The sequence below is a fragment of the Armigeres subalbatus genome, chromosome 3 (assembly GCF_024139115.2).
Source record: "Armigeres subalbatus isolate Guangzhou_Male chromosome 3, GZ_Asu_2, whole genome shotgun sequence".
NCBI classification, from domain to species: Eukaryota; Metazoa; Arthropoda; class Insecta; order Diptera; family Culicidae; genus Armigeres; species Armigeres subalbatus.
In genome coordinates, this window is record NC_085141.1 from 169092188 (window position 1) to 169105718 (window position 13531).

A 13531-nucleotide genomic window follows, 5' to 3' on the forward strand; every position below is an offset into this window, starting at 1 on the left:
GGCTTGATTTTGATGTCTGTGCTTGCGATGCATGCACGGGAACCGTTGTTTTATTATTTCTAAATTAATTGCCAACTTTTTATAATAAATGGTTTAATTTGTATTTTTAAAACAATACAATGAAGCGTTGACTCATCCTTGATCGAATGGTTCAAAAATATTGGAAATCCATCCAGAAACGGCTCAGATATTAACGTTCAAAATCTATCGTATTTTCGTGACGGTCGCGGACGATTTTCGCAACCCCAAACTGTACCAAAATATAGAAAAGACAGACGTATTCCTACGTCAATACTTAAGTGCTGCTGCCGGTGCGACCGCCGTTTGATGATTCGCCGCTACTGACACCGTTGATCTGCTGCAACCTGCGCTCGATGATCACATCCGATGCTGATGTGTCACCGCGGCGGTGACTGATGTGGTAAGATAATAAGAACTTACATCAAACTGACGTCCGTGTTGGGGGGACACAAATGGTATTAGTTGGTTCTGACATTTTTACTGGGTTTGTAAAAAATAAAACTTTCGATATTTTAATAGTGATAATCACATGTTTCAATAAAACTGACAAATTGGTGGAACGTTTCCTGGTCGATTGATTATAAATCCAACAAATTCATCGAAAGGTAAAGACGCTATTAACGTTCAAAATCGTACATTTCATGACGATTCCTAATTTTGAAATTTTCCTCTTTTACCCGGCATCCGAGTCTTCCACTCATACGTAGTTTACGTAAAAAATATGTCGATAGGAATCTGACCTTGGTCTAGGTCTAGGCTAAAGCAAGCAGATGCCCAGAATGGAGGTCTTTTAAGTTGACCTTACGCCTTATGCACTACTAGGAGTGATCAGGACTTATAAATGATTGAATGATAATTCCAATTTTATTTTGTATTCATCGACTACGAAAAATGTTTTGATAGTCTAAACCACGGAAAGTTGTAGGCCACCAGTTAACAACAAATCGAGGACGAAACTCAGACATTTAGAAGATAGATGTACATGATAGAAATAGGCTGCGGTTAGCCACGTTTATCAATTTCTTTGTACTGTTGTATCAACCCAATCTAGAGCTGAACATAAATCGGGTAAACAAAAATCGTCAGTTGATCGCAGCTGATTAAAACTTAATGCGTTCCATACATTTTCCAGCTAAACAACCGAAAATCCAAAATATAACCAACGTTCCAAACAAACTAATTCCGTTGCCCTACAGCCAGCGGCCAGCGTTGAACTGTTGGGAACAGTGGGTAGGAATTCAGTCACAATTCATTGATAAAATGTTTCTAATTTGACGGAGAACCTGGTCAGTGTTCAAATGTTGTCAATCAGCAGCATTAGTGTAGTACGGCGTACGATTTTAGGACTTGACATCTTTCAGAGATTAATCTTCCACAGGGAATACTGTGTTGCATCCATTTTATTGTCATCTATGAAATCAGAAATGTCCATCAAAAAGCTTCTTCTACATTTGGGATACATCATAGTGCAGTCCGCACCCATTTTCCCGAAGCGTTCCGCCAATTCATATTTTCTTTTTATTTTCCGCTCGGATACATCGAAAGCTTGGTGTTCCGATGGTCTGAAAAAACAAAGAAGAATATTGAATGCTTTGCCTAGCCAATGAACTATGTCGTCAACATACGTTAGGAAAAAATGTACGATTTCAGCGTACAAATCCTCTTCTAAATCGTGAAATGGGCTGTGTGACAGCTCACAAACGCTTTTGAGAACACAATCTTTATCATATCCTGAAAACACCAAAATTTCCTCCAATGCTGTGTAGATATCACCAGCGCTCAACGGCCGAAGAGCGCTTCGCTTACGAACAGCTCTTGCGGTGATTACTTCGGTTGGTAAGTATCTTCCCTTTACCACATCGACCAGTGCTCGGGCCCATGTTGGAAATTTGTAGAAATCTTGTAATCGGTACGGAAGGCCATAGTTAGCCTGGAACCCAACATTGATACCCAAACGTCGTACCGCATACTTCTTTTTAGGGATGAAAAAGTCACCTGATGTTGCGGTGGCCATAGAAAACTGGAATGGAAAAAAAATATTATTTTTTTAGTAATATACAATGTATGACAAAGCCAACCTGTAGGACGCTTAAACTTGGATAAATCAAGTGTCGACCTTTGTCTAGAACATGGGAGTAATTGATGGGATCTTCAAAATCAGTAGCATTGCTTATAGACGCCAAAGAGTATAACGAAAACGTGATTAACAATAAAGAACAATGCATTTCTGGGCGTGTACAACTAATAGCTTCGCAATCCGATGATAAACTGTTGTTTTATTTTGTGAGATATGTGGCATTTTGATGCAAATGTTTGCCAAAAAGTGCTAATTCGACAAAAACACTTTCCTTCAACACGTGACAATGATTTGAGGGGAAATTGATAAGAGTAGGAATAATTATTGATTAAGACTATCAAAGAAACCAGGTGAAGCATTTATAGTAGACCAGTCGTTAAATGAATATCCGTGGCATTGACTTTGGTGAGTCAATTTTTTTTCGAATATGACACCATTCATTATGTGGATAGTATTCAATAAGGAGGCAGACAACCCGTGTAAGCCATTCTGTGGATGGACGTTACATTTGGAAACTGTTGCAAAATAGGAAAAATGGACTGATTCGAAAGTAATCAAGTTTCTTGTGACCTTACTAATCTTAGTGCTATGCTGCACGGCTGCAAATCAAGATCTATGCACATTAAGTTTCGCTATCGGCACTCAAGATTGTCTGGTTACAAACCACTCAAATCCAATTTCCCTTGATTTTAAGTGTTAATTGACCGAAAACGTGTTTTCGTTTGCTATATACTGTTTGTAAGCGGAATATGAAGTTGAGCGGAGATAATATTTTTGTATTCAAACGAGCATGACAACACAATTAAAATTATAATATTAATAATAAGCGTCATCATTTACACATGGTACATGGCCAACAAATGTACAAAAGTTCTTTAACTCATCTGCGGACCTCTGCAGGGGATGTCCAAAATAACTGGGATAGGCAAATTTGGGGCATATGTAATTAGATGTGTTGTAACTATGTCATTTATTATCCGATTTTGACAATTAAGGGATGCCTCAACTAGAAATTTAATGTAATTTCACGATATGTTCATGAAACCAACCATGGCCATCGGATACCGGAGTTATTCCGGTTCTTTTTAGGGTAGATTCAGAACCGTAAATTTGTGGTAAGTATTAGGATAAATTGTGGTTACAAACAGATTAATACACTGAAGTTTTTTTACGCGGTACCGACAATAAAAAAACCGCGTTATTTAAAAAAAAAACAACGTAAAAACCGCGGTATTTAAAAAAAACACGTAAAACAAAATCTATTGGGAGACTTAGAAAATTTTATATGTTGGTGCCTACTGGGGATTTAGAGCATTTTTTGTGTCGGTGCCTACTGGGGACCTACTGGGGAAAATTTTTAATTGGTTACTTATAATGGACGGTTCTTCTACCTATTTGTTCGCTAGGTGTTGCTCGTAGGTCATAGTACGCTAGTATGGATCATGGTATGGTACATGGCTTTTGTGATATGAAACCAGGAATGTGTTCCGATCTATGCTCAAACGCATCCAAGAAGTTCCTGAAATAAAGCTTTAAGATCTATAAGCGTAACCAAAGATCTATCAGCCCGTTTCAAATATTATACATGCTCTGTGTGACTCATAGAATAGATTGTTTTAAAAGCCTAAGTTCTTGGTCATACAAAACAATCCCGGAGCAAGGCCTTTAGATCTACACGCGTAACCAAAGATCTATCCGCCTGTTTCAATTATGGTTCATACTCTGTGGGACTCATAGAATAGATTGTGTTCAAAGCCCAAGTTCTTGGTCATCCAGAAAATTTCCGAAGTGAGGCCTTAAGATCTACACGCGTAACCAAAGATCTATCGGTCGGTTTCAAATATGGTACATGCTCTGTGTGACTCATAGAATAGATTGTGTTCTAAGCATAAGTTCTTGGTCATCAAAAAAAATCTCGAAGCAAGGCCTTTAGATCTACACGCGTAACCAGAGATCTGTCCGCCTGTTTCAAATATGGTACATGCTCTGTGTGACTCATAGAATAGATTGTGTTTAAAGCATAAGTTCTTGGCCATACAAAACAATCCCGGAGCAAGGCCTTTAGATCTATACGCGTAAACTGTTACCTTTTATTAAGATCACAATCTCACACTAGGGGCAGCAGGGACTTTGTCCAAGGGCTTGACGACCCCTCCCCATGGCCACTGCGAGTTAGACCGGGACCATCGTCCCTAACCCCTAATCCCAAGGCGTCAAGCGACCCGTGCCGAGGGGATGCTAGCCAGGGGGGTGAAATAATAAGCTAGGCCTTTAACGGTGCCTGTGGGGTACCTGGGCACCCTCCACAGTAATTGTCCCTTACGCGTCGTCCTGGGCTCTGGCGTGGTGGACCTCTTTTCCCGAGCAACTCGTGGGACCAAAATGGAAAACCAAGGCAATTCTTCAACTAGTGGTAGTAGTGTAGGCGACAACCCCTTCGCAAGAGGTGGGTTGTTCAGGTCTCCGCCTAGGAGGCCAGAGGCAATAGTCGGCAGCTCAGTGCGCAGCGCCAGCGTGGGTCACTTAACCGACTCTCGGCTAAAAAAACGCCGGTAGAGGTTATTGACGGCCCATGGCTTGTGGAGGCGATGATCCGCAAACGCGATGGGCTTTCGGGCTTCGAGGTGACGACGGAAAAGCTGGACGCCATCATCGACTTTGCGTTATCGAAGCATAATATCAGTAAGGACCTCAAGAGGAGCTTGCTGAAACTTCGAAAGTCGATGTTGGACGCCAACTTGGAAACGGCGGTCGGAACGGCCAAGTGCGAACCTGTGTGAAATCTGTGGAGTCGAGGTCTACCCAGACTGAGGCCCAAGAATTCGTGGATTTGGGCAAGGTGGAATCGACCGAGGGCGTGCCAGCGAAGACGGTGGTTCCAAAGTCTACCCAGACTGAGGCTCAAGGGACATAAGGCACAATGCTGCACGAACCCTCCCAACTGTTTGATCTGTTCCAGCAAAGCTGCGAACAGCAAGCACCCCATGGGGGGCTCGAAGTGCCCGGCGTTTAAGCGTGCTGCAAAATCACAGTGCAGGTAACGCAGCTAAACCTGAACCACTGTGATGCAGCCCAGCAACTGCTGTGTCAGACAGTTGCTGAATGGGGGACGGATATCGCCATCATAGCAGATCCTTACCGGGTACCCGCCAGGAACGATAACTGGGTCACTGATGGGTCTAAAATGGCGGCGATATGGACAACGGGGAAATACCCAGTCCAAGAGTTGGTGTCTTCGACACACGAGGGCTTCGTCATTGCCAAAATCAACGGGGTCTTCTTCTGCAGCTGCTATGCGCCTCCTCGATGGTCGATTGAGCAGTTCGGTCGAATGCTAGATTGTTTGACGGCTAACTTGATGGTGGGTCGTAGGCCGGTGGTGATAGTGGGGGACTTCAACGCTTGGGCCGTGGAATGGGGAAGCCGATCCACGAATCAACGGGGGCAGATCCTGCTGGAATCACTGGCCATGTTGGATGTGGACTTGGCTAGTGTTGGTACCAAAAGTACCTACAGCTGGAACAGTGCCGAGTCGATTATCGACGTTACGTTATGGAGCCCTGACCAAACGAGTAGTTCGAACTGGAGGGTAGATGATGGCTACACTCACAGCGACCACCTGGCGGTTCGCTACAGTATCGACTATACGACCAGCATTCAGCGGACGGAAGAAGGGTCGAGGCCTAGTCCTCGTATGTGCAAGACATCATACTTCGACGACGAGGTGTTTAAGGAAGCGCTCCGCCGCGAGCACAATACTCTCGGTCTGAGCGGCGAGCAGCTGGTAACAGTACTCTCGCGTGCATGCGATGCCACCCTACCACCCACCAAGTCCACCCTAGGAATGGGAGACCACCGGCTTACTGGTGGACTCAAGTAATTGTGAATCTGCGCCGCGCCTGCCTACGGGCAAGGAGGTGGATGCAGCGAGCACGCACAGAAGAGGAGCGTGTTGAACGACGGGTGGCGTTCGTGGCTGCTAGAGCCGCTCTGAAGACTGAGATTAGATCAACCAAAAAACCTGCTTCGAGGGCCTGTGTCAAAGTGCCAACGCGAATCCATGGGGTGACGCCTATAGGGTCGTAATGGCCCAGCAAGACACGTGGGGCGATGGCCAATACAGAGCGGTTTCCAGAGATGCTGGAGAGGATCATCGCAGGGCTCTTCCCACGTCACGACCCTAGTCCCTGGCCTCCCTTTGTGGAGCTGCCAGGGGCCAGGGTGGCCGACGAGGGAAGAGTAGCGGTGGCGGAACTTGCGTGGATTGCACAGTCCCTTAGTGTAGGTAAGGCGCCAGGACCGGATGGTATTCCGAACCTGGCCATCAAAGCGGCCATTGCCGAGGCTCCCGAGATTTTCAGATCTGTCATGCAGAGATGCCTGGACGAGGGAGTCTTCCCTGAAGCATGGAAAAGGCAAAGCTTGGTCCTATTGCCAAAGGCGGGAAAACCACCGGGGGATCCGTCGGCATATAGACCAATATGCCTGCTTGATACGGCGGGGAAGGTGCTCGAGAAGATCATCCTCAACAGGTTGTTGATACGCACGGAGGGTGCGGATGGTCTAGCTGGTTTGGTTTGGCTTCCGAAAGGGTAAGTCGACCGTAGACGCTATCTTGTCGGTTACCAAATCCGCGTAGATAGCTAGAGGAGGGTAGTTCGCTATTGTGCAGTAGTGACTCTCGACGTGAGGAATGCTTTCAATAGTGCCAGTTGGGCAACTATTGCAAATGCGCTCCTGCGTCTTGGAATTCCCGAGTACCTGTACAAGATTCTCGGAAGCTACTTCCAGAATCGAGTACTTGTATACGACACGGAGGCGGGTCGGAAGTGCGTTGACATAACCTCAGGGGTTCCGCAAGGTTCCATACTGGGTCCGGTGTTATGGAACGTCATGTACGACGGCGTCTTGAGGTTGAAGTTCCCGATGGGCGTGGTAATCGTCGGCATCGCTGACGATATCACGCTGGAGGTCTACGGCGAATCAATCGAAGAGGTGGAGTTGACTGTTCCAGGAAGTTAGAACTGTCTCACCACAAGACTAGGGTGGTTGTTGTTAACAACCGAAAGTCGTACTGCCGTAATCTGAAAAAAATGACGTACTCCATTTTACAACATACATGATTTCTATTTTTCTGTTAAAGAGTACGACGAGTAGAACTCGTTAACACCATTTTTGAAAAATGGCGTATACGTCACTTTGCCAGATTACGGCAGCGTAGCAACAAGCGGTGATAAGGGCAAGCAACTGCGCGGTCTCCTCTGAACCTTCCAAGAGTTTGGGGGTAATGATCAACGATAAGCTCACCTTTGGTAGCCACCTCAGTTACGCCTGCAAGCTTGCCTCCACAGCTATAGTGGCATTGTCCCGGATGATGTCCAATAGCACTGCGGTTTATGCCAGCAAGCGAAAGCTTCTGACTAGTGTCGCTTTGTCCATACTGAGGTATGGGGGGGTCAGCTTGGGGCACTAAGAAGAAGAAGAAAAAGAAGAAGAAAAAGGAAAATAAAAAGAAGAAGAAGATACGTGGGTTAAGAGGCGCCATGGGGAAATCACTTTCCACCTGACCTAGGTCCTTACAGGCCATGGTTGCTTCAGACAGTATCTACACCGGTTCGATCACGTGTTGTTCGTGTGCCCACATTTTCGCACAATGCTTGCTTGCATGCTTGCCACATGTGGTCTGGACACTACCCCGGACAACCTAGTCCGGAGGATGTGTACAGATGAAGTTGGCTGGAATGCCATTTTATCGGTTATCGTATCTTTTGAAAAGCTCTCTAATATCAAAATAATAAAAAGTAGAAAAAAGTTCAATGTTGTATCAGAGACACGACCGCAAACTCAACGTAGACTTACGTGTAGTGCTATAGTGAATGCGGGATTCGATCAACATGTTGTGCATGATCATGCCGGATGTAACAACAACCGAAATGTAAGCAATTTACTTCAAATAAGAAAATTTTACCACTACCTGGAATAATTCAACTTTTCCATAGTTTAACGCTTTTAATCCATTGTTTTTAATAGTAGGCAAAATCTTCAAGAGTTCGTCACTCGATTGTTACCAAAATTTCCAAAATCAGTTGGAAGACGGCTAAGTTATTAGCTCATACTTCCTGACCACTTTTCGTGACGTTCACAAATTTGAATCCGCAGAATGAATTTATTAAGAATTAAAGCTTACGGAAAAATTGTTGAAAATCACATCAAACCCTATTTTTACGGCCTCGTTTAATATTTTAAATAGTAATAGCTATTCGTTCAGTCTCGAAACCAAAATATTTGCTCAGGTACCTTATTTTATTACGAGGAAAACTTGTGCATGGTAAACATACGCCTAATTAGTGTTCTAATCAAAATCAAGACAAAATTTTCAAAACGACTTACCTGCTTTTGTAAACAAAGATTCAAACGACGAATTGACGAATCTGATAGCTCTCCCACGCAAACCAACACCATCAGCAGGTAGCAGGCAACTTCCAGCTACCTGTGATGAGTGTTGATTTACGTGGGAAGGCTTTGAATCTTTGAATAATGAAATCAACTGTTCATTTTACCACCGCTTCCCCTACATTTGTGCATGGTCTTTTTTCGCTAGAGCTGGTTGTAAAATAAATAATAACTTTCTCACGCTGTGACTCTCATGCAAATGTAGAGCAATTTGAGTTCAGTGTTTTTTTGTTCAAATCAGTTCAAACGTTCGGAAGACACACCGAAAATAAGCTAGAAGCAAAAATTCGCAATGTCATGTTGCTATTTTATTAATAACATACCACAATCACATATCTTCGCCAAAATCATTTCACTTTCACCATTAAAATGCCTGATTGATTCTAGGTGTGTTTTAAATTCAACGAAAATATTTCGTGCGGCTGATGACGCGCTTGGCTTGTTCTTGAACACATGCGGGAGAAAGCAACATTAACGAACGACCGTCAATTCTTTCAGTAAACAGAAGAATCGCCTCGAATGGAAGACTCGTACTTTCGCTGCGTACTTATTCGTAGGCCTTTGTGAGATATGGTAGACGGAAAGAAAATGAAACTGATGTGGTTGGTGATATTCATTGGAAGCTACTTTGCGGTAGTGCAAGCAGCCGACAACTTAGGGGACCAATACACTAACTCCACGAAAGTTCTTAACAGGAGAAAAAGATATCTTATTTTTCGCGATGTTTCCAGAGGATTTGTGAGTATTTTTAGTTGATTACGTTAATGATCATAATCATTAAACGCGTGTTTTTATATTCATCAGGCGCGTGTGAACATTAAGGACAGAGCATTCGATACTACAAACATTTGGGCTCAAGCTGTCGGCTTTCGTATGAATGTTGAATATAATAATCCTCCAGGGCTCAAAATTACCAAAAGAGATGTTCACCAATCTCTGTCAGAAATGATTCAGATGTACGTATAGTTTTTAGCATACTAGAAATAGTTCCTAAAAAAATAAAATATTTCAGGCACGATTTTGACGGTCGAGCTTGTATATTAAGGGCCATGTGTGAACTATCCAATGATATGACGCCAAGCAGTGGAATAATATTCAAACTATTCAAAAGAATTTTCTCGTAAGTATAGTGATTTTTCTCTATTAATGTGTACCTTCGCTTTCAAAAAGGAATCACCAATCATTATATGCGTTCAGCCGACCCCCAGCAACTGATGCTACTTCCAACGGTTCCAGCAGTCTACCTCAAGGTGATGAAATCTACTTCCCTTACCTAACGTCAAATAATTGCACCGAACTCGACCAGCACTGTCCAATATCTCAACTAGACATACTGGACAGCGCAAACAGCGTGCGAACATTGTAGCAAAATCGAGTGATTCATGCTCACACTCCTTGGCATTGAGATCCGGCATTTCAGCGTTCATCAGTATCATTTATCAATTTACTTTATTTGTTCCGGCAAAACTCTCCGCCGAAGAGATAAAATATCACTTTCCCACAACGCTTGCTATAGTACCATTAGTTAACGGCAGACCCAGACACAGCGACGGGATAGAAGAACAACTCATTGTAGGAAGTGGTTCAATAACTTGTCGATAGCAGCTAAACGGAAACAGGTGAATGGTGATCCGTCTGAAGCTTCGCCCTTCTTTCGCAGGAAGAGTGCTTCCGATTAGTATCGATAATGTTGTGTCTCGTCGCTTCAGTTATTTCTCTATGAATAAGCAGCATAAATATATGTTATCATTTTCTTTTATTTAAAAAACAGCTTTTCTGTTGGAAGAAATCCATTCCATTTGCGCATTCTATATCATTTTCATAAATTAACTGACAAATCTGAGGTCGTATTAAGGGGGGACGGGGGGTTATACTAAAAGTCTACGTAGACTTTTTTTTGAATACTATTCATACAGCAGCTTTGTGCAAAGTTCACGTGTGTGGATTAAAAAAAAATATTTTTCCGTTTTTTTTTTGCAAGACTTTACCGAAATAATCTCTCGAATTTCTCCAGAAAAATCTTATGGATTTCTCTGAAGTAATTGGCGCTTTGATGTTGCATGAAGAAGAAGGAGAAGCATAAAGATGATAATCCAAAAAATCTCCACGGGAAACCATACGAAGAAGTTTTTAAAAATCTTCTGAAAAATTCTAGAAGCAATTTAATTAAAAACGGTAAGCAGTACGGAGTTGGACTTTGGAATTTTATTTTGTGATATTACTCTTAATACACAGTTTAAGAAAAGTCCGTTCTGCTTACCGTTTTTAATTAAATTGCTTCTAAATTTTGAGAAGAGTTTTAAAACTTCTCAGTATATTCCGTGGAGATTTTCGATATCATCTTTCTTCTACAACAAAATATCATGATTTCAACAGCAAATTCTTCTATGTTGATCAGGAAATCTCCGAAGAGTTCTATAAAAACGTTCGAAAAAAATTTCAAAATTTCCACTTCGATTACATTGTAGTACTATAATATCTTTTGATTTCAAGCAGGAACTTCTTTAGAAACTTCAAGTAATTCTTTAGAATTTCCACGGGAAATTATGTCGCACTTCAACGGAAAATTCATAAGAATTTTCAAAGGAAGCATTTTGGAATATCCAAGAAGAAGTCTTTGTAATTTCCAGAAGACATTCTTTAGAACTTGTGAGGGGAATTCTCCGAAATTTCCTCGAGAAACGCTTCAGAATTTCCACTGATGATATTCTGGGAAGTACCCGGGATTTTTTTCTTAATTTCGGAAATTCTTGGAATTTTCGTGAGGAATTCTTTGGACATACATATAGGCGAAATTCTTAGAAATTTCACGGCAATTTCTTGGCAGTTCTATCGATGGAAAAATAAATTGTTGAAAATTATTTGAATTTCCCACCAAAAACTTTCCCACAAAAAACAACAGGAAATAATTCACGGAAAATTACTCTACAATTTAAAAAAAATCTAGGGATTTCAACGAATGATTATTTAGCGGTCTAGAAAAACATCGGAATTATCACGGAGAGTTCTTTGGAGTATTACTTGGAAACTTTAAAGGATATCAATCGGGAAATTCTACGGAATTTCCAGGAAAAATATATTGGAATGTAGACTTGACATTCTCGGAATTTCAACTCGAAATTTTTCAAAATTCTGAAAATTCTTGGGTTTTCTACAAATTTGAAGCGGCATGAAGAATTATAATTCAGATGTGTGACAGATTTTAAGCAGTGGCGCGTCGATGCAAGTGCCGGTAGCGGTGGCGCACACCTCTAGGAGGAATCAAATTCAACAGAAATTAAATTAATTGGCTTCAAGATTTGGTTTTAGGGGCTTTGGGACAGTTCGCCGAATGACATTTCGTCGAAAGTACATTTTGTCGAAAGGACATTTAGCCAAATGGACATTTAGTCGAATGGCAATTTAGTCAAATGGACATTTAGTCGAATGGACATTTGGTAGAATGGACATTTGGTCGAATGGACATTTAGTCGAAAGGACATTTAGCCGAATGTTGAAAGTGTAAGGTAATTACTTAAATAGATAATTCGTCAATAGATTTTTGGTTAAATTTGAATAAATAATCCACAAGATACATTGATAAACTGATTAGAGAAATCTAGTGAACGTGAGGAAGTTCAATCAACAGCGGAAGAAACGAATACGGAAGCCAATAAGGATTTTCACCAGAGCTAACATAAACTTCTGGAGATCCTGGTGGATTATAGAAAAATTGAAAACCTACAGAAATAGTTTAATATTAGGTACTAATGGTGAAATACCCTCTATTCTATTTTTCGGCACATTGTCTAAAACCAATGATATCAATGTTATTTTGCAAATACTTCATCGTAGTCGGCTTTGGAACATATAGTCTAACGACATTTCGTCGAAAGCACGTTTAGTCGAATGGAAATTGTTTTCTTATTCTTTTCATTGAAACTCTTTCTTTCACTCAATACAATAATTAGGTCAGAATAAAATTCCAACCATAATTCGTTAATTATTGGCCGAAAATTTAATTCCGACCAAATGGTCATATGACCTAATCTATTCGACGTCATGTCTAATGACAAACATCATTCGACTGGATTTCTTTTGACCAGGTGGTATAGATTCATCGTAGTCGGTTAGAGGGATTCGCCAAAGTCAATATCCAACCGGGAATATTCTCGGAATATTCACCGTTTTATTTATTCTTTTCTTGAACCTATGATTCTTCGGATCATAATTGGAGCAATAATCATGTGACTTTTATAAGAAAAAAAATCGAGTAGGCTTCGCCGCAACACATTTTTTTCGCCGGAGACACAATTTTTATGCTGACATGCTGATTCCACCACATTGAAACGAACTCCTTAACTTATACTACCATCTACTGAAAGTCGCCGGACAATCGTTTCTGTGGTCGTCGTTGTTGGCGTATCCTGCTGAATTGCGCAGCTGGTTGATGGAAAAGAATACAACGGACATTTGAATCTGGTGAGAAAGTTCCAATTATTTCTTTTAAACCTCTGAGACCCAAATGTCCGTATTTGCTCAAAACAATTTTTTTACTTTTTTTTTTGTCAAATTCATTGAATTTTAAGAATTTTGCTGCAATAGTTTTTCATACTTGGACATAATTTCCATCATACCAAAAGCATTATGTATTTTTTAGCTCTTTATGAAATCGGATTAATTGTAGAAGAACCCGAGCAGACGAAAATAGTTCAATAATATCAAATGTTGATAAGATAGCAAAATGAGATATGGACCTGATTTATATAAGAGATAAAAGATCAGACGACAATATCAATATTTTGCACTGAAATATCACGAGGAGATCAAGTTATGCTATTTGTAATAAGTGATCAATATCATGTGCCATTAGTTTGTTCTTATCCATAGCATATCTTGATATTTAAATGATATTGTGGTGCAAATTTTTGATATTGTTGCCTATTCTTTATCCCTTATATCAATCGAATCCATATCATGTTTTGTTATTCTGTTCAAAGC

At 41.2% G+C, this 13531-nt stretch overlaps 2 protein-coding genes across 2 annotated transcripts; one reads left to right on the plus strand and one right to left on the minus strand.

Moving 5' to 3' along the window:
• Positions 1 to 295: 295 nt before the first annotated feature.
• On the minus strand, positions 296 to 8009 carry LOC134222125 (uncharacterized). The gene is made up of 5 exons (XM_062701268.1): positions 7958 to 8009; positions 2100 to 2143; positions 1647 to 2041; positions 1482 to 1583; positions 296 to 413 (listed from the first exon to the last, which is right to left on the minus strand). Exons 1-5 carry the CDS (start codon positions 8007 to 8009, stop codon positions 296 to 298), a joined length of 711 nt encoding a protein of 236 aa, XP_062557252.1.
• Positions 8010 to 9068: 1059 nt separating this feature from the next.
• On the plus strand, positions 9069 to 10273 carry LOC134220423 (uncharacterized). Its single transcript, XM_062699482.1, has 4 exons — positions 9069 to 9289; positions 9356 to 9507; positions 9564 to 9671; positions 9749 to 10273. The coding sequence occupies exons 1-4, from the start codon at positions 9122 to 9124 to the stop codon at positions 9915 to 9917; spliced, it is 597 nt and encodes a 198-aa protein (XP_062555466.1). The 5' UTR covers positions 9069 to 9121; the 3' UTR covers positions 9918 to 10273.
• Positions 10274 to 13531: the final 3258 nt, after the last annotated feature.